Source organism: Gastrolobium bilobum, unplaced genomic scaffold (assembly GCF_033153095.1).
Source record: "Gastrolobium bilobum isolate Gb01-03AN ecotype WA unplaced genomic scaffold, APGP_CSIRO_Gbil_v1 utg8480, whole genome shotgun sequence".
Taxonomy (NCBI): domain Eukaryota; kingdom Viridiplantae; phylum Streptophyta; class Magnoliopsida; order Fabales; family Fabaceae; genus Gastrolobium; species Gastrolobium bilobum.
Window position 1 is genome coordinate 386,201 of NW_026899605.1, and position 19,874 is coordinate 406,074.

General features: G+C 33.0%; 2 protein-coding genes across 4 annotated transcripts; both read right to left on the minus strand.

The window, feature by feature from the left end:
• Nucleotides 1–784: 784 nt before the first annotated feature.
• On the minus strand, nt 785–7,300 carry LOC133291880 (probable E3 ubiquitin-protein ligase RZFP34). The gene is made up of 11 exons (XM_061490225.1): nt 4,424–7,300; nt 4,252–4,339; nt 3,625–3,684; nt 3,478–3,510; nt 3,033–3,110; nt 2,739–2,782; nt 2,513–2,553; nt 2,334–2,416; nt 2,147–2,238; nt 1,930–2,041; nt 785–1,389 (listed from the first exon to the last, which is right to left on the minus strand). Exons 1-11 carry the CDS (start codon nt 4,609–4,611, stop codon nt 1,279–1,281), a joined length of 930 nt encoding a protein of 309 aa, XP_061346209.1. The 5' UTR covers nt 4,612–7,300; the 3' UTR covers nt 785–1,278.
• A 900-nt stretch (nt 7,301–8,200) lies between these two features.
• On the minus strand, nt 8,201–13,883 carry LOC133291878 (uncharacterized). Of its 3 annotated transcripts, none has more exons than XM_061490220.1 (9): nt 13,754–13,883; nt 13,276–13,547; nt 11,790–12,450; nt 11,254–11,453; nt 10,907–11,151; nt 9,732–10,608; nt 9,432–9,629; nt 9,174–9,243; nt 8,201–8,889 (listed from the first exon to the last, which is right to left on the minus strand). In XM_061490220.1, the coding sequence occupies exons 2-6, from the start codon at nt 13,545–13,547 to the stop codon at nt 9,917–9,919; spliced, it is 2,070 nt and encodes a 689-aa protein (XP_061346204.1). In that variant the 5' UTR covers nt 13,754–13,883; the 3' UTR covers nt 8,201–8,889; nt 9,174–9,243; nt 9,432–9,629; nt 9,732–9,916. The 3 variants fall into 3 exon arrangements, with proteins under 3 accessions (XP_061346204.1, XP_061346205.1, XP_061346206.1); XM_061490221.1 differs by having other exon boundaries at nt 9,718–10,608; XM_061490222.1 differs by lacking the exons at nt 13,276–13,547; nt 13,754–13,883 and adding an exon at nt 12,974–13,222.
• Between the last annotated feature and the right edge of the window lie 5,991 nt (nt 13,884–19,874).

The following is a 19,874-nucleotide window of genomic DNA, read 5'->3' on the forward strand; positions in this document are numbered from 1 at the left end:
TACATAGCTTCCCTGACTTATCTTGTGTTCCGATGACGCATCAGCGTTCATTCTCTCTATTATTCCTTTTCCTTTTCGCACTTCTCTTTCTCTGCAAAGGTCATTTTTTACGTTATTTTCCTTTTTAATTTCATAGCTCAGCACTCCATTTACAGAATTTGGATGCTGTTTTCTATGCTTGATTTGCCGTCTCTAGGCAACTGAGTGAATGAGATTGCTAAGAAGAAAGTGTATAATCAATGGTTATTACTTTATTTAATTAAGCATTTGGTTATCAATTTAATTGATTGAAACGACCAAGCCATCACCTAAAGTTACCGAACAAACCAAAATCATACTCGAATGTTATTTTACTAGTACTTCAATTGCTTCCGACTTTTTATAAGCTCACCAATTTGGAAGGAAAAAAAAAAAAAAACTTACTATCACTTAATATGAAAGTTTGATCCTTTAACTCAAGGGAAACCGAGAATAAACACGGCATTCTTTCACAACTAAAGTTTCCCAAAATATCAAGCACATTGTGATCCCACACCAACCAATCATTATTTCTTACTTTCTCTTGTTGATTTTCCCGTTGTAAACTGCAATTCTCATTTAACACGTTGTAGCACTCAATCTCAGGTTATCATTATATCTGAGAACACAATCTATACGGGTATTTTTTATTTCAAAGCAATATCTCATGTTTTTTCTTAAAGGGAAAAGTGTTTATCCTTTTAAATGACACAACTTATATCATTTTACTCTCACAAAGAGGTAAGATCCACACCTTTATTTTTTTTGTCAACTCTCTCCTATTTTATCTCTCTCTTAAAATGAGATAACTTTACATCCTTTAAGATGATACACACTTTTTCCTTTCTTAAAATTGGGTTTATAAAGTGAATTGTGATCCAGACGGTATTAAGGTTTGTTAGCCCAACTTCAGATGCCACGAGAAGATGTTCATTAGTGTCCTATTACGGTTCTACAAACATATCATGCAACAAAGCTTAATTTAAAAGTTTACATTATCCCAAACATTACAAGGGTAATTGCATAATCACCCCAACCTTCAACAACCAACACGACAAGTTACGTCCGCAGACCCAGCGCTGCTACCCGACAACAAAATCAATAATGTTCTCTTCCTTGAATGTGGTTCAGCCTGCAGTCAAAATTCCCACACATGCATTTTCCTCATACTCAATGAAGGATACACTTGGGTTGGAATGAAGTGAAATCAAATGCAGGCTTAATGAAACCAATAAATAACCAATTGCCATTTCCACTTGCTCAGCCTCTTGTTTGTCGTGTGTTGTAGGATTTGCAGTTCAAGCACTTTTGAGCAACAAGATGGAACTGAACGTGAGAAGTTTTGCCACAATCATTGCAAAGGATCCAAACCTGTAGAAATGTTATATATTAAACCATTAATATAAATTCATACCAACAACTTAAGCTTTTGTGTTAATTTAGTTCTTCACATAGTATCAGAGCCTCGGTGTCCCAGGTCCAATCATCGCCGTCCACTATTTTCTTTGTGGAACTTCATAACACAGGTAGGTTAAGCCTGATGCATAATTCATCATAATTCACTTTTCAAGCCCAATGTGCTCTCTTGTGAAGGGACGTGTTACATATATAAAAACATTAATATAACCTCACTCGACAGTTTAAACTTTTGAGTTGAATCGGTTCTTTACGGAAATAGTTCCTTATAATCAATAGTTAGCTTTCTATTTACTTGCAAGAAGGGAAAAGGCAAACGCATAAAATTCCCAGGTCAACTACTAATTCATCATGCAACCTTCATTCTCTGCCATCCTCTCATTTGCATAACCACAAGGCATCAATAAAATCAAGGACTAGATATTACTGTTGCATTGTTAGCATGATGACATACAATACCCGTCATCATGAGAGAGGAAAAAAATGAATACTGACCATTTTATTCTGATAAGGTTCTGGCATGGGTGTAGCAGCAATCTCCAAGTCAAATTTCTCCCAAATTTTTGACATATCACAAACTGACTTCGAGCACAGAGGGCATGCATACCTGATGCAGAATCAAATACAAAGATCAGGAAAAATACTGCAATAGGATTTTAAGCAGATAAAAATGGACAAGAGCAGCTCTGCGATGATGGGGAAAAATACTCACTGGAAATGTTCCCTCATTTCCTTCAGGCAGCTCTCATGGATTGTATGTCCACAGGGCAAAACAATGACATCATTCATGGATTCAAACAAATACTGCAATCACCAATTTTGGTGTTACTTGTGTCAAACTCCAGCAATTGAACAAATTGGTAAAAGTCACAGTGCTAAAATAAATTGTAGAATGTTACCTCAAAACAAACGGGGCAATCATGATGCATTGCTCCTTCCACACAAGGGTGACTGTTTTTCAGCAGAGTTGAGTAGCAACAACCTATGGAAAGAAAATCAATGATCAAGTAGGTAAAGCATTTTAAAATAATAGTGTTTCTATTTACTAAAATGAATAGGAATGAAAAATATTACTTACCACACTTGTAGCAGTGGAAGAAATTTTCGCATCCTCCAGTTCTGTATTATAGCATATCAGAATCAATCAGTCTGAATTTTGAAATGAAATACATTCAATCTAACAAAGCAAAGTACCTAAATTGTCAAACTACATAATACTACATTGGAACCAAATGCAAAAACAGAGACAGGCTCTAGGATAGTTACTTTGACAATGGGATAGTTAACTTATTAGCAGTTCATACCTGCAGATTCCACAGCCACTGCAATGGTACTGCTGCTTAGATATCTGCAGCAGATAAAATAAATAAAATAGTATTATCATCCAACACATTCTATGTATCAATTTTCTGAAGAGAAAATGCTACATAATGGAAACCTGGATGGTTTAACAGTTCTTATGATCAATCCATCACTAAACTACATGCTAAAGTTTGAAAGAGAAAAGACACGGCTTGTGAACATGTCAGAGACAGAATAAAATAAAAATATAAAACATGAAAAGGAAAGAATCCTCAGTTCCAGGATTAAGAGCTTACATCATCATCAAAGAGCTTACATATCTCACAGAAATACTTGCCCATACAAACACCACAGTTGACACAGTTTTGCTGAACCTGGAAGCAAAGGAAATCAACACAAGAAAAAACTAAGTTCAAGGCGGATTCTAAATGATGCAAGTGGCATATTGCCCAGTTAATATCTTAGAAGCATGTCACGAAACTAGTAACTTTTTGTAGTTTTGCACAAAACATTTAGAAAAAGCCTTCATAGAGCAATACGCTTTAAATTTTCCTTTAACAATGCATCTTTTTTCTCTTCCTATGTCTAGTGATCTTGCACACTCGCAGAGGGCATTTCTCTCTCATTTGACAAATAAAAAAGATTTAACCCATCTTAAGCTAGTATTTAGATTTTTCCTTACAATTAACATAATACAATGGAGGACTAAACAAAAGAATAGTAAAGAAAATCTAAACTCACCTCTTGTTCGGTCCCACAAAGTGAACATATCACCTGAATAAATCAGAGTTATTCATTAGCATTGCCTCAATGGTGAGATAACCAAAGAGAAGAGGAGCAAAAAATTGTGGGTATTCTAATAGGTGGTATTAATATACATGAGCATACCTGTTTGACTTGATGGCGGGGAATGTCGTGTCTAAGCTTCTGATCAATGTTGATATTATTCTGCACAATAACATGATAGCAAAAGTAAGTTCCACCAAAAATAAATGGAATGCTACAACATAAGAATTTAAACATAGAATGTAGAATAAAATAAATACCTTTTTATTCTACATTCTAAGGCATAAAGTAATCTGAGTCTATTTGCACAGAGCTTATGGAGGCTCTATTAAACAGAAATTAGTCATTAAAACCTCAAAAAGCAGTAGATTGAATCGACTCATATTTGCCTTTCCAGTTTCCCCATCATTTTAAACTACTCAGTGACTCATACTTCTCAAATCAGTTCAGCGAAGAGTGCACAACCTTTTCTCGTAGGGAGGGCCACAAGATGACCCCAAAAATAAAAAGGCCAAGAAAAATAGAAATAAAAAGATCATACCATTCTGACAGTTCTATTGTCTACATTAAAAGAAATCCAAGAAAAAAGAGAAGGATTAACAAAGTTTGTCTTAAAATATGAAATAAGATAAAACCTTGTTATTTATGGCAACAAGCCAACCACCATAAATAAGTATTTGAAACAAAAAAACAACTATCGTGAAATACTAGACTGGGAAATGAACTTACTTTTGCCTCATTGTGACAATGGCGGCAATCAAAAATCTCATTGCAACAGGGGGCCCTAATGCGGCATCTTCTCCGGTAATGTTGACATCTGCAGGGAAAGCCTATGGTTTTAAAGGGAATGCAAAAATAAAACTTAAATAGCATAAATTAGTGTATGAACATGGAACTTTACCCATATTCCATATATCCTCTCTCTTGCAAGTCATTGATATTTTTGTGATCTGTTGATTGCCTTGACTCTTCTCCAAGCATGTGCTCTTCATTTGATGGTAGGTTATACACATCTTTCTCAGTCATATGCTTCATGTCATTGCACTCAAACTGCAGAGGCTCAGAGTGCATTACTACCACCTCTCCCATGATGCTAGCTATCTTCAGATAAGATTATAGGCTAACTAGAAGCAGGCAATAAGCCTAGGGACCTGCATGTATGAACATATTTAGAAATAATCCTAGAACTTCTAAAGGCATAGTTTGTCACCCTAACAAGCCAGGAAAACACCGAATGCACTGTTGTTTTCTTCTACACTGCCGCAGATCAGTTGAAAGCAGCAACAACAAAATCGAATTAACGTTGGCCAGCTGCAATCAGTAATACTCGAAGAGGGAACACACCAAAACAAGTGCATATACAATAATTCCACATAAAACTACAATGTAGCACTGGGGTACTTGACAGCCTCCAGCAGTAAATGGAAACCAGTAGCATTGAATGATCACTTGAATCCTTGAACTCCTGGAACCAAATCCAACTATTCTGGAGCCAACAAGATGCTCCAACCTATGTTAAAAGCAATAAACCACTCAATCAAATGCATTCCAAATAACGAAAATATTGTATATATGTCTTGATTTCATTGTCCATGAAGGACAAGCCTACCTCGGCAGTTCTGCATTGACTCCTCCAAGAACTGAAACTTACCAAAAGCAAATACTTAAAAAGAGGTTAATTAGCTGGTTGGTCTCTATAGTTTCACTAGATTTTCAAATAAACCCTAACGGTTTAAAAGTTTTTGACAGGGACCCTTTACTCAAAATCATCTGCAGGTCATTCCATGTTGTTGTTATAGGGGACTTGATTATTAGATTTTATATTTAGTAAGGATTTAATAGAAAACTTCGTCAAACTACAAGTACCTACTTAAAAGTTTTAGAAGTATAAAGACCTTGTTAATAACTTCCAAACTACTAAGAAACATTTAATCTTTAATAAATTGCATCCTCTCTGCAACTTGAGTATCCCTTTGGGTCAAATTAGACTGAAAGAAGATTTGGTATTGATAATTATGGACAGAAACAATATATATGTAATATCAAGCCAACGATTTCACTGTTCATAAAGGAAAAGAAATAAATGCATAATCTTCATGAACTTTGCAAAAGGAAATGGTTTCAAATTGTATATACTTTGTAGTTAAAAGATATTGTAGACGAAAGGTGCGGGTAAGGGTAATAAAAGATGTACATTTTGGTTCACTCTTCCCTTCATGAATACAGAGTGTCCTTGTAATGTTTACTTTCTGCACACTTTGCATGCAGATTGCATTTTTTTTTTTTTTTTATAACAAGATTGCATTTTATATGCACATTTGCACACGCGACCGGAACCAACAAAATTACATATCCACCTAGAACATTCTGAAATTTTCGCTCTAACAAATCGCACCTTACCCATCCGGTATAAATGGGAATGAAATGTCCACTTATTTTTATTCATTTTCAAGGTTTGATGTTTCTCAATCTCCTACTTTTTGGGATCCATATTTTCAAACGCATAAAGGGACTACTGAATAGGAAAAAAAAATAGTATTTAAAAGAGAATATAAAATAAAATACGGATGAAAAGGGCAAATTTTCTATTCAGTGAAAGAGACGACCGAATTTGGTGATTCCTGGGCATTGAAATTTGACTCAAAAGGAACCATCACCGGCTAACGTATTTTACTTTGCCAATATATACCAATAGTTAATCATTTTAAGTCTCCTTGTTCAAGAGTTAAATACTACCGCCTACCAACGGCGTTGGCTCAAGTGGTAAGGTAGTTGAGTTCGCTTGAGCAAGGACTCGAGACCTTGTGTATGCAGAAAATCCTCGCTGAGAGACTCAGCTGCCAATGCTAGGTAACCTAGCGGGTCGGACTGGACATAGTCAGGACAAAGCCCCGAAAACCAGTTGAGCAATAAAAAAAAAATACTACCGCATGTTAACTACACTCATTTGAGAATTGAGCTCCCAAAGATTTATTTGAATCTTTCGGATTCAAATCATGGCTCAAGCAAATTCTTAAACAATCTTTGGAGGCCATGCACTCGCTGTTTCAATGAGGGGCTAGGCTTCAGTACCACAAGATAACCGGAAGAGAAGGTTGAACCGGGATACTCAAAGTTATAAAAATAAAAATAAAAATCTAACTATGTCAGAGATTGAGATTGGTAGGTAAAATAAACACTATAACATGGCGTGTTATAAAACACTAAACAGTGAACTTCTACCAAAATGCAAGATCAACCGACAGAGTAATCGCAAGCTATAACGTTCAATAATTGACCATCCAGAAAGATCAACAGATACATATTCGGACGGGAAAACTTAAAAAAGTCCAATTCTTTTGCCGGATCCTTACAACTATGTAATAGCTAGCCAAGCAAGAAACTCAATTGCTAAGATTTAACAATTGATATCATCAATCAAACTATATTTTTGAAAGCATAAATGTAAGGCATGGAAATGATGCTGGATTTCTCATCTCTGTACAGGAACCAAAGAGAAGACAATAATCATTCAAACACAAACAAACATAAGCAAGAACGAAAGAAAGAAGAATGGCACAGAATTTGTCACAGAACAACGAACTTTCCAGTTGGAGAGAGAGAGAGAAGGGGGGGCTGGGCGATCCAATTCCAAACAAAAAATAAAAGACCAGTGCGGGTCTTATTTTCGGAGCTCCGATTCGAATCTCCCTAACCCGACCCAGCAGACACAAGATGAGGAGAAGGATCACGAGGGATTCGAAATCAGAATGAAATGGAATTTATAGTCCCCAACACAAACACAACCTCTGGCTTTCCAAAGCCTTCGAAAAAACAAAACAAAAGCTGTCATTGCTTTTTTTCTGTCACAGATATCTGCACGCTGTTTCAAAACGGCCACGTCGCTGATGAATGGATACGTGTCATCATCAGAGGGACATAAGGACAATAATATTATGCGTCAGGGTGCACAGTGCACCGTCCTACACCTTACCTTTCGCATGGTCGGTTTGTCTTTCGCACAAGATTCTTTCAAGTAATCATTTCAATGTCTCTACTATCTAAAATATTATAAGACATGGTCTGTCCTCACATTAATCTGCATATGCTTTTTCTTTTTTTCAAGTAAGTTCCTTTCTTTTCTTTTCTTTTCTTTTGCTTTCTAACCATTCAATTTCAAAGCTTATCTCTCGAGATGCAATTAATTAACCAAAGTAAAATGCATGAAATTATACCGTGAGATTCAGCTACTGATAATTATCTACTTCCGTGGATATTATTAGTTAGATGGAATCAAAGCTCAATCTAATTGGCGTTAAAGTATTAACTTAGTCAACGTAGTTGCTTGGCTTCGTTAGCCTCTAAAATCTAGCTTTACGAAACGAGACCGGAAGTGCTATCTGTATGCCAAGTGGAAGGCTTTCGTTTATGACATTCTCAATTATTCGTTTCGTGACAAAGATGGCTTTTATAAACCGAATTAATAATTAAAAAAATGTCAATCGTTGCAAGATTCATCGAACATTTTGGTGAGTAATAGTTTTGTCTACACACGAATTCTTGCATAATTTTACACTCCGCTTATTGGACAACAAGTCTATATACATTTGCCACGTTTAAGGACCGACTGATACACAAACGGTTTTATTACGGAAAATATATGAGAGCAAAATAAACATTCATTTATTATTAAAGGATAAATTTGACCACATATTGGCGACACAGGAAATGTCTCAGTTCTGGTATGCGTAAGAATTATTATTACTCTTTATGTTTAACCATTTTTTTTTATCTGAAGTTACAGTAACTGTAACTTCAGATGAACTATAAAACTTTGGATTTTGCTTGTGCATCAATCCTGCCTGTGGTATTTGTCTCTTACCTACAAACCAAAACAAATTACGTCAACAATTTTGTCAGGGTCTGATCTATTGAACTGGCCATATCTATGACTAGGGGGGGCTAGGGAATATTGAAAAATTATTGGTCTGCGTGATGTGCAATCATGTCATATTTTTTATCAAATGCAAGAAAAAAAAATTCAGGATATGTCATCAAGTAACATGCCTAACCCAAATGAGCGTACTCCCTTGGGTAGAAAGAAAGAAACATGGTGCCCTTTACTTGAATTTTTCAACCTATCTCAGCTAACCATGGAAGTCTTATCTAGTAATAGCTCTTCTTGTGATGCTCTTGTTGAACTACAGTTCAATTAGGGTGGATTGGCTCATTGCCTATGCACACGTCTTTATCAACATATCTTTGCACCTTTTATTACGTGGCATCCGACAATAACGATTTATCCTACACCAAGAGACGCCGTAACTGAAATTACGGGATTCCTGGGAACCACATGACATGAATATCTCCACCTTCAATAATAAAGACCTGCAAATCATCGAATAATAGGGACATGTAACAAATCCACAAATACTGTATGGTAGGAATAAAAAATGAAAATGCCAATTTAACTGTTAGTTTGCTTCGGTCTAGTGCAAAAGTTGAATGGCTCCATGCAAGTGCCATGCAACCACCACATAATTGATATTTTCAGTTGTGAATGATAGCTAAGAAGACAACTAAGTAGATTTCAAAGCAACTTCAAGCTTTAGAGGGAAATGCGTCAAGTCATAGAATATCTACAGAGCCCCGTCATCAAATTTGAATAATACCTCAAATTCTGGTAATCACCATCTGCAAGGCGCATGCTGACACAAAAACAGTGGATCAAACTTCCAATCACTGCAGCCAGAAGATCAAGATCATTTAGGTTAGTTGAAAGGAACACTAGCAAGGAAATATTTACTAAATGATATTAGGTACAGTGAATATAAAGCAAAGCACTGAGATGAAATGTAATATTGGATATAAAAAAAGCCTAGATGATTTGATCTGCAAAGCACCATGAAGTTTCAATGCATGTTATGTACCTCAACATGATCCTGAGCGTTTTGTTCCTTCCCTTCTCATTTCTTTTGGCACCCTGGATCTGCTCTTCCTCTAAGCGGGGAAAGCATATGATTGTATATAATGTCTGCCAGACAACAGCCTCAAATATGCCGCTATGCAGAAGCCACCTCAGACCTCCAATAGCCCCAGATACAACCCTAGGTCAAGCTCCACCTACACTGTAATTGGAAGGTCAAGATCTTTTTAGCTTGCTCGAAAAGAACCCATGCATGAGGAAAAAAGATAACACAAGGAAACAGGTAGTACTTGAAGAAAATTACTTCGGCAAGTAGAGGTTGTGGCTTCTGAACTGAATAGTTGCGGAACGTTCTTAAAAGCAAAATTTTATCATTTTTAATTCTTGCAAATTGATTGCTCTAGGATCATGAAGTAGTCTTAGCCGCATAAGCATAAAAATGAGCATTAACCAGAAGACAGTCATTCTCCTTTCGAAAGTAGCTAGTCACTAGAGGCGCCGAAGAAGCAGAGGATTTTCAGCCATTTGAGAACTTAAATCAGGGGCTAAAGGCTGGAGTAACCCACTATTGGACAAGTCTTCCAATGCTTTAATGTCTTGTTGCAAACGAGCCACATGTAGAATGGCATGATCAAGAACCAAAGGATCATCTGGAGAATTATGGAGAAGGGTGAGCAAAGCCTGATTATAAACTTGAGCAGACAATAATGGCCTTGCAACCTGTCGACTTCTACAGAAAGTTGCCACCTTGATGACATGTTTACAGAGGTTTCCCAGCCTAGACCAGGAACAATCACAGAGTGAAAATTCTGAACCAGGATTCCAAACTGTATATGCTAAACTTCTGTCAGTTTGAGATAAAATTTTTGCAAGATGAAGATTTTGCTCATCCAATATTACATCAACATCTGGAATATGAAGAGCATGATACCAAGCATTACTGGAGAAAGAATTGTCCCGTAGATTCTGTAAATAACCAGTCTCTAAACTGTATTGATCTAGCCAGTATATCGAGTGAAATTCTGTAGTTAAGGTGTGGATTAACCAGTCAACTCTTGGCCAGAAATTAGCATAAGTCTCCTTCAAAAGCGTGGACTTTAATTTTAGGTGATAGAATTCTATTGCAGCATGTGGCTCGGGAGTTGTCACGGGGAGTGACTTTATGCCATTAATCCACATATCTGCATTATAAAGCATATTAATACTAATATTCAAGAAAAAGTACTAATGCTCAGGATATTCAAACGATTGGATACTGCAGTAATTATAATGAAAAAAATTGGCCAATTGTAGAAATACTAGTGTGAATGTTGGCAGTAAAAATTAAGGCAATCATATAGAGATGCGACTGAGAATGAAATAAATTGAATATAAAATCTGAATAGTGTTGAAATAAAAAATGATTACGATGTAAGACTACTACAGCAAATGCAGATACTTCTTCAATGAATACAACAATAAAAATCATTGTAAAAATACCTATAGTTGCTAGCCAATGGCTCTTGAAATAGTCCATGAAAGCACACTGGTCAACAAAGATTTGCATAAGCTCTTCAACAGCATCCATAGCATTTGGCCCACATCTTGTACAGTACAGAATCCATCCCAAATGCCTAAACATCTCCCGTTGCACCTCGAAGTTGCAGCATTTCTTGAAAAGCTTTTTTATCCAAGTACGGCGAACATGCCAGGCACATAATAGGATGCGACACTGGAAAGCCTCTCTGCAATATGCAAGATCTCGCTCCATTTGCTGTTAAGGTGGGTTCTCCTAAAAATACAAAGAAGTCGAATGGAACTAAAAAGAACCACACCAATCTCTTTACCTTAAGATAGAATAGTCAAAAGATGGATCATCTAACAAAATAGCATTAGGCCTCCATCTGGGATCCTTGGTTCGTAATCTTTCACATAGCAAACCAATCCACTTATGAATATCTTTACCGACAAAAGATGAAGTGATGATCCAAGCAACTGGAATTGCATTTTGGGATGAATCGAAAACAAGTAAAGAACATACCAGATACTGTCAGGGACAAGAAAGAAAAAATATAAGACATTATAAAATCCTTCAACATTCTGCTGAGATAATTTCTTATCAGAAACAAAAAGAGGGAATATTTTATTCATGATTATGTTTATGAAACTGGTTAATTGCTAATGATCTAGACAGTTTCTAGATGTACATTGTACACCATATGTTTCATCTAAACATGTTTTTTCCCATCAATGTTTATCCTAATTAAGCTAAAAGTTATACCCTTTGTCCAGTCCTTCCATCAGGTGTAACTAACTCCATAGTAAAATGTGCATAAATATTTTCCTTTTTCAAAAAGGTAAATACAAAAACAATGTCCAATACCTTAAGCTTCTTCAAGCCAAATGTTGAATGAAAAGAAATGAAACTACTATTTCCATAACGAAGCATTTGTTGCAGCTGCCAATCTGTCTGTATACCCAAAACAAATGATTCTGATCCCAAGTTATCTTGGAAATAGAAAACATGCTTCTGATGTCGCTGGACCCATATCTTTACACTGCATTCATCATTTCCCTTTAGCTCATGTGAAGAATTACGAATTGTCCTTTCCATGTTACGCACATCATTTCGAGTGAGAAAATCATCACGGTTTTGTGGCCCACCTTGCTTCTGCATCACCTCTGCATGGTGCTGTATTATATTGTCCAAAGATATTCCAACATAAAGCATAGACATCACTTTCTGGCGTAACTCATCTGAAATTCGAGGAGCATACATAGCTCTTGTCCCTACTGCATCCCTGTCAAGTATTCCATGACACGGTGCCCCTGTTTTATCTACATGCCTTCTTTGGTTATATATGATTAGGGCAAGGAGGGGTCGTGTGTATAGTCTTTTAACAGTGAAATGACAAAGGCAGCCTCTCATCATGTGCCGCCTCCCTGGCCTGCTCCCCTTCCCTGAAGCAGGTTTGCTGCTTGTGCCATCCCCTACACCTGAATCGCTCTCTCGGTATTCTTCAGGACCATAAGAACACCAGTATCTAAATATCCATGTATAATTATACATAGTTAATTAGATGAATCTTTTCAGATTTCAAGACAACTTCTGGAAATAGTTGGGATGAAAAATAGTAATTTAGATAACATAACATTTCCCTCCCTGAATGTTCTCTTATCACAATTCAGCTTCAAATCACATAAATTCAACATCAAAATCGATTTCATCTTAAATATACTAAACTCATTGGGGTCGTCAGTTGATAAACCAAAATTAAAGCAAGAAAAGATTAAGGGAAAAGAAATAATAAATAAGAATACATGCATACACACACACACACACATATATATATATATTTATATACTTTGAGCAATGGTAAGGTTGCTCCTTGTGACCAGAAGGTCATGACTCATGGGTTCGAATCTGGAAATAGCCTCTTTACAAAAATGCAAGGATAAAGCTATATACAATCATTGCTCCTTGTGACCAGAAGGTCATGGGTTCGAGTCTAGAAATCGCTTCTTTACAAAAATGCAAGGATAAAGCTGTATACAATCAATCCTTACCTCTATCCTCGCAAGTCCGGGAGCCTTGTGCACTGGTTTTGCCCTATATATATATATAATAAATAAAACATAGAAAAAATATATCCCTCCAAATGCTAATATTTTTCCTTCACTTAGGTTCTAATACAATCAGCATGCCAATCTATTTCACACTTTATTAAATCTTATATTACTACTCACCGCAGTAAGTTATAACAAGAAAAGAGTCACTGAGTTAAAGATTAAAACAGCACAGTACAGAACCAAGTATATTTTTGTAACATAAGTTAATAAAAACAATTCAAATAAAAAAGATAACTTACAGTGTATATTCAAGATAGCCATCAACCCTTGGTTTAGCGATGCTGCCAACAGGTCTTTTCCTTCTTGATTCTATGCGGAAGCTAGCAGGGCATTCTGGATTGGAAGATTCACCTTTCACAAAATCATCAACTCTGGCAAAAGGAATCAAAGCAATATCATCACCGCCTTGCCGACCACCTTCTAATTTTACCCAATTTATATGAGCAGCAGAGAACTCCGTACAAGGAGGGTCTTGCACTGGAAGGTTTAAAATATCTTCCATTCTCGGCATCTACAATTCCAAACAATAAATAACATAAGAGCCATTTTATGAACTTACACTTCAAGGTTTTAAAGCTTCAACCCAAGATAAGACTCAGTACCTACGATTCTTACCTCACATTTAAAATCATATATACATTCTTGAAAATTAAAACGTGTAAACTCATGTAACACTAACAGAAGAGAAATCTTGATGAGAAATTTTTTGAAGTTTACCTTTGTTGCATTCGAATTGCCAAAAGGTTTGCACCGATTTTAGATTAACAAGAAGAACAACTCGCAGCGAGTGAGAAACAGTGAAATGGATCTCTTCGTGAGAGTGGATGATACCGAAAAGAAAACGAGACACAAACAAACAAGTGTAGCCGCGTCCTGTGCTCATTGCTATCAGTTCAGATGGGCTTGTCAAGCCCAACCATAAAATCCATGAAAGAGTTGGGCTTCAGTTTGTCAATTTTGTTTGCTAAATACAAAAAAATAAATAACTAAATACAATAGTAAATGGGAAATCATTTTTTATGTTGTAGGAAAAGAGTTATTTCATAGAATAAAAAAAATTATAAATGAAACCTATAGGTAAGAAGAGAGAGAAAAAAGAGAGGTCAAATCCACCTCTATTTTGTGTGCTAAAACTTTGTTTTTCTTATATAAAATGAGAAAAATAGAACCCATAGTAAATATTCAAACAATATAGTTTTTTTTATTTTTGAAAAACAATATAGTTCGATAGTGGCAGATTTGTAATGCACATATTTTAGGGTTTGTTTGAACGTGTTTTTATTTTTTGCTTTTCAGAAAACTGTTTTGAAAATTTTCAAAACTGATTTTGATACTAAAACAACAATAAAATTTGTTTGAGTATAGTTAAATTTAAAGTTACAAAAAAGTTATAATTATTTACAAAATTATTATTAATGAAGTTTCATAATTACAAGATTGCAACCCAAATTAATTTAAAATTAAAAAGAAATTAAATGTATTTATAAAAATACCATTAAAGAATCATCATATCTACATCATTGCAATCGCAAAACTAAAAAAAATCAAAAAATAACTTTTGAGAACATCCCTGGGTTATTATGCCTTTTTAGTTTTTAAAACAAAAAAATATTGTTTTTGGAATTATTTTTCAAAACAACCATTTTCAATTTGGTTTTTTATTTTTTTATTTTGAAAAATCAAAAATTGTTTTTCAAAAGGTTTAACTTTTCTGTAGTTGCTACAGAAAATTTGTGCCATTCTTATAAATAAAACAGAGGATCCCACAAAAAAAAAAATGATAGGTCCCATGTAATAGAGTTCGTTTAAAAAAATTTGTCTATGTAATCCCAAAAATATATTATATGTTCAGCGTAACAGATAAAAACCTCTGCATGCATAAATATTTTTCCTTTTTGAAAATAGAAATCAAAACCGGCCCTAAATTGCTGACAGATTCCCCTTTTCGTGGAAGCACGAATTGATTAAGATAATGAGAAATATATTAACATTTTAATCAACGGATTAGTGCATTATTAAAATCTAAATGATACGATTGGGTGGAAAGCTACACAAGCAAGTGAGCGATCAAATCTAAATAATAAATGAATTATCAAAAAGCAAGTGGAAAGTGACAAGAAGCGTCGTCACCTTGGCCAGACGCGGCGAAAATCACCGTTTAGGTTTTGGCCTCTGCAATAAGATCAGAGTATTGGTTTGTTTAATAAAAATAGTACTATTATAATTATGGGTTTGTTTTTTCTGATGTTACTTTAGGGAACTTTATCTGATGTTCATCAAAACGATGTCGTTTTGGGACGGAAATCATGATATTTTTGTAATTTTAATTTATTTCAGGGTTATAATAGTCTTTATCACTCTAATTTTTTAATTTTTCAACTCCAAAACGACATCGTTTCTATGAACATTAGATAAAGTTATCTAAAGTAACATCGGAAACTTTTTTTCCCTATAATTATAAGAGAGGGAGAATTGACCCACCTATAGAACAAGTTTAATGTTTTAAGTGAGTTAAAATTGAAGTGTTATTCAGTATAAAATCATTTTATAATATCGTTTAACATTATATTTATATCTCATTTAATAATTTTAGATGTATTAATAATTACATAAGTTGTTCAATTCATTAAGGATGTGATAACACATCATTAGATACTATTATATTTTTTTGTACACTAATAATGTATCAATAATATTGTATTCAAATTAAAATTAGTTTATATCTAAGTTATTTTTCTAGGATAAGTATTTTGTAAAATCTATTTTTAAAGTAAAATTTTATTCATGTATATCAATTCATAAAACTTTTAAATTTTATTAATATTAACTATCAATAATCAGTTTGTCTGAAATCTTTATATATACTTTTATAAATAAAATGATTTTATAAAAGTAATTGAATAATTAAAAGCATGAAATGAGTTTTTCAAAAACTACACCATATATTGCTTATATATATATATATATATATATATATATATATATATATATATAAGGATAGAATCCGTTTACAATTTTTTTTTGCAAATTACACTAAGTACGACCGGTCGTACACTGCATGATTAAAGTATGACCGGTCGTACTTAGTGTAGTTTGTAAACAAACAAATTTGTAAATATAACATGTCATATATATATATATATATATTTTCCTTTCTCATTTTATTTTATTTTAAATTTTCACTATCGTTCAAGGTGTGATTTTCTTTTTTTAGCATATCTTAAAAGTATCCTAAGGTGTACTTTTAAATTAAAAATATTATCTTTTTATTTAAACATTAAAAATAATATCTATTTAATCATATCTTTTAGTGTTTAAATTGTTTATATTATATACATAATTGGTGTGACGAAAATGGAAAATACAAATCTTCTAATACGAGCTTAATTTAATTGGACAGACCATAACTTAAGATCCATCATTACACCATACTTTTAGAACGAATGCATTCTCCTCTTGGTTACCACCAAATGGATTCTTTCTTTTTAATTTTACTGTATGTCTTTAATTTATCATATTTTTCGGACTTTTACTAAAATGAGCAATGCAATTCATCTACCTTTGAAAAAAAATATTAAATTGATATCTTCAAGTTGTATTTTATATAAACATATGGTAATTACGGTAACATATTTTTAGCTAATTTAAAACACTGAAAGCTCGTCAATAATTTTATAATCCAGTGGCACACCGTTTTTTTCCAATAAGCACTTGATTTCAAAGTCAATTCCTACCGAATCTCATCATTCACATTTAATTTAACATATCTTTCTTAATATTTTATTAGTATCTAGTTTGATACCCCAAATAAAAACCCAATAAAATATAAATAAAATAAAAGGATCGTTCCCAATTTATAATTTAGTATTTAAATGAAATAATTATCTTTTATGAGATAAACAAATTAAATAAGTTTAAATAAATTTATATAATAATTGAATTTAGTTTATTTTTATAACTTAATAAAAAATGTTAAATTTCATTATGGGGCATGAAATTATCAATCCTAACATAAAGTTATTATTTCGTACTTCTTGTTTTAGCAACAAAATGCTTATTTTGTGAAATAAAGCGTGCGCATAGAAAAGTATTTTAAATTCTCTAACAATTTGCTTACCAAAAAATAAATAAATTCTCTAACAATTTTAATACATATCAATTCTTCTTGAACCCATTTCATTTAATTCTTATTGCATACTATTTCTTCCTGATTTTGATTATCTCAATGTTAATTTATATTTAGTTTATAACAAACATTAATAAAAAGGCTTACAAAAAACATGAATGATGTGCACCGTGTCGTGAATTGCCATAATTATCATTTCGAAGCTTTAATATTTATAATGTCACGCTTTGCTATTTATGATAGTGTCTAGTGTCTACCAGCAATATGGTGGTGCTTTCGATAGATGTGACAAATAGGTCAATGAAGGAAATGATTATTCAATTTAATCATTGATGTAAATGAAATGGTCATGACATGAAATCCCTGGTGACAGTGGAAATAAGCAACGTTTTGTGCTTTGATTTAACACTAATGGCGTTGGGTGCATAGAATTGAGGGTGACGTTGCAAGTAATGGGGATGAACATTGAGTGGTTAGCTTAGTTGATTACATTAATATTGATGCGGGAATTTAGGGTATGAGCGAGAATAGTATTAATTATTTTCAACAGTTTACATCTAATTTAAATTTTTAAAATATTTTAAGTTCATTTAATGACATATATTCTCATCGTGTATTACATTTGAACGGGCTGATGTAATAATTTCAATGTAAATGCATTTTTCTTATGCTTTATACACTATTATGTTTTTTTTTAAATATTGCATGAATAATTAAATATATTAAAAACGGAAGTATTCAATATTTTAAGAATAAATCAAGTTTAATATTTTTATTAATTAAGATATTGATTTTGTCTTAACCGGTAATTAACAAAGCATATTTTAGTGTAACTAAGTTATAAAATATTTATGAATTGTTATCTTAATTAGTTGTCAACTATTTTGATGGTTGTTAATTAATAGCATTTTGTGAATTTTAAATATTTATTACAATAACTAACTATTAACATTGAGTACAATCTCGTTGTTATTTGGTTTTGATTTACTGTTTTGTTTCTCCATCATTGGGTTAACTGTCTGTAATCTTAAAATATACAAGTTATATTCTTTTAGTTTTTAACATTATGAAGTGTAAAATATAATTATAATATAAAAATTTCTTTTTTTTCTCTCTCTCCACGATCAATTGAGGGACCGAGAAAAAAAATAAATTTTCATATTATAAATATGTCTTACCGATAAGACATAATATTAAACATTAAAAAGACACAAAATTATATCCTTTAAAAACATAAAAAAAAATACTTATAATTTAGGGATAATCATTTCTCATGTTACATGAGAAAATATTAATCTCTTACACTCACAAAATAGAAGAAAGATGAGAGAGAATAGATGGAAGAAAAAAATATAAAATAAACTCCACCTTTAAATTATGTGTGTACAAATAACATGAAAACCCTATAATTTAACCACTTGAATCTTTTCTTAAAAAAAACCCACAGATGAATCTTGAATCTACAACCACGTCAACTCACCTAAACAGACCACGATAAACAGTACACCGACGCAACAATTCCCACAACTCTTACCTCATATTTTTCACGCAAGTATCATGCTATAGGCAAGCCACCATCAAACCCATGGCCATAGCCACAAGCATTAGAAATCCAAACATTCAACCCATGTTTTCCCTCACCTAAATGAAGCAGCCAACAACCATAAACTTAGCCATTATTAATCCTTCCATCATCACTGCAAACAAAACCACCCTCCCACTCTAAACAATCATCTCCTAAACGCCAGAGTCAGAAAATTTTATCAAAAAAACATAAAAGAGTTGTGACTATATTCTTCTTTTTTTGAGTTATAATTTCGTGCAACAAGAGATAAAGTCATCTCAATTAATTCCAAAAATACATCACACATATTAATAAAGGAGTTTGCATTCATTAATTAACATGACCACAAAAAGTTTCCTACACACACAGTATTTTGTGGGGGCCCGCATGTTTTGAAGAGAAAAAAAAATACGGCACGCAAAATGAATCTCTATAACATAACATAATCATTTTTTTTACAACATAACTTTTATAAAATCCATTAATAAAATACTTTGCATTTTATTTCAAATCTCAAAACAGCATCGATTTGAGTTGAAGAAGATAATTTTATCTCAAGAGAAACATGAATCCCTATAATTATTTATATAATGAAAAAACTGTAAAAAATAATTTTAACCCAAAAAATTTAAATTGTTAGAAGAAAGTCAATTAGTAACTTTTATATTATATTTTTCTAACGCATTTCCTGATATGGCTTGAAGGAACAATACATCATATTTCACCTACCTATAATAAAAATTCTCAAATATTTAATTATTATTTGTAATAAAAGAAGAGTGTTAATGATCAAATTTAAGGCACTTAGTCACAGAAATTTTAAACAGAGAAACCATTAGGTGAAAGCCAATTATAATTATATATTATATTTTTTTAACAAAAATATTAAAATAATACTCAAAACTAGAGGCTTATAACTTCGGGGGAAATAATCATTATTCATATGACTGTAAAATATTAAAAATAATACCCACAATTAAAAGACTGAGAGTTTTTGAGATCAGATCGATAGTCTACTTTAAATAATCTCTCCACCATTATCTTCAATAATTTTATTAAATATTACAAATCGAAACTTTTAATAAATGACATATATTAACATTTTTAACAATAATACAAGAAAAAAATGTTTGCCATTTTAAATGACA

Coding starts and splice junctions, on each gene's coding strand:
- LOC133291880 (XM_061490225.1), bottom strand. CDS start 4,611: ATGGGAGAGGTGGTAGTAATGCACTCTGAGCCTCTGCAGTTTGAGTGC. Junction 4,340..4,423: donor AGAGGATATATGGAATATGG/GTAAAGTTCCAT, acceptor CTTTCCCTGCAG/ATGTCAACATTACCGGAGAA. Junction 1,390..1,929: donor AACCTTATCAGAATAAAATG/GTCAGTATTCAT, acceptor ACATTTCTACAG/GTTTGGATCCTTTGCAATGA.
- LOC133291878 (XM_061490220.1), bottom strand. CDS start 13,547: ATGCCGAGAATGGAAGATATTTTAAACCTTCCAGTGCAAGACCCTCCT. Junction 11,454..11,789: donor TTGGCTTGAAGAAGCTTAAG/GTATTGGACATT, acceptor TGTCCCTGACAG/TATCTGGTATGTTCTTTACT. Junction 11,152..11,253: donor TTTGACTATTCTATCTTAAG/GTAAAGAGATTG, acceptor TGCATATTGCAG/AGAGGCTTTCCAGTGTCGCA.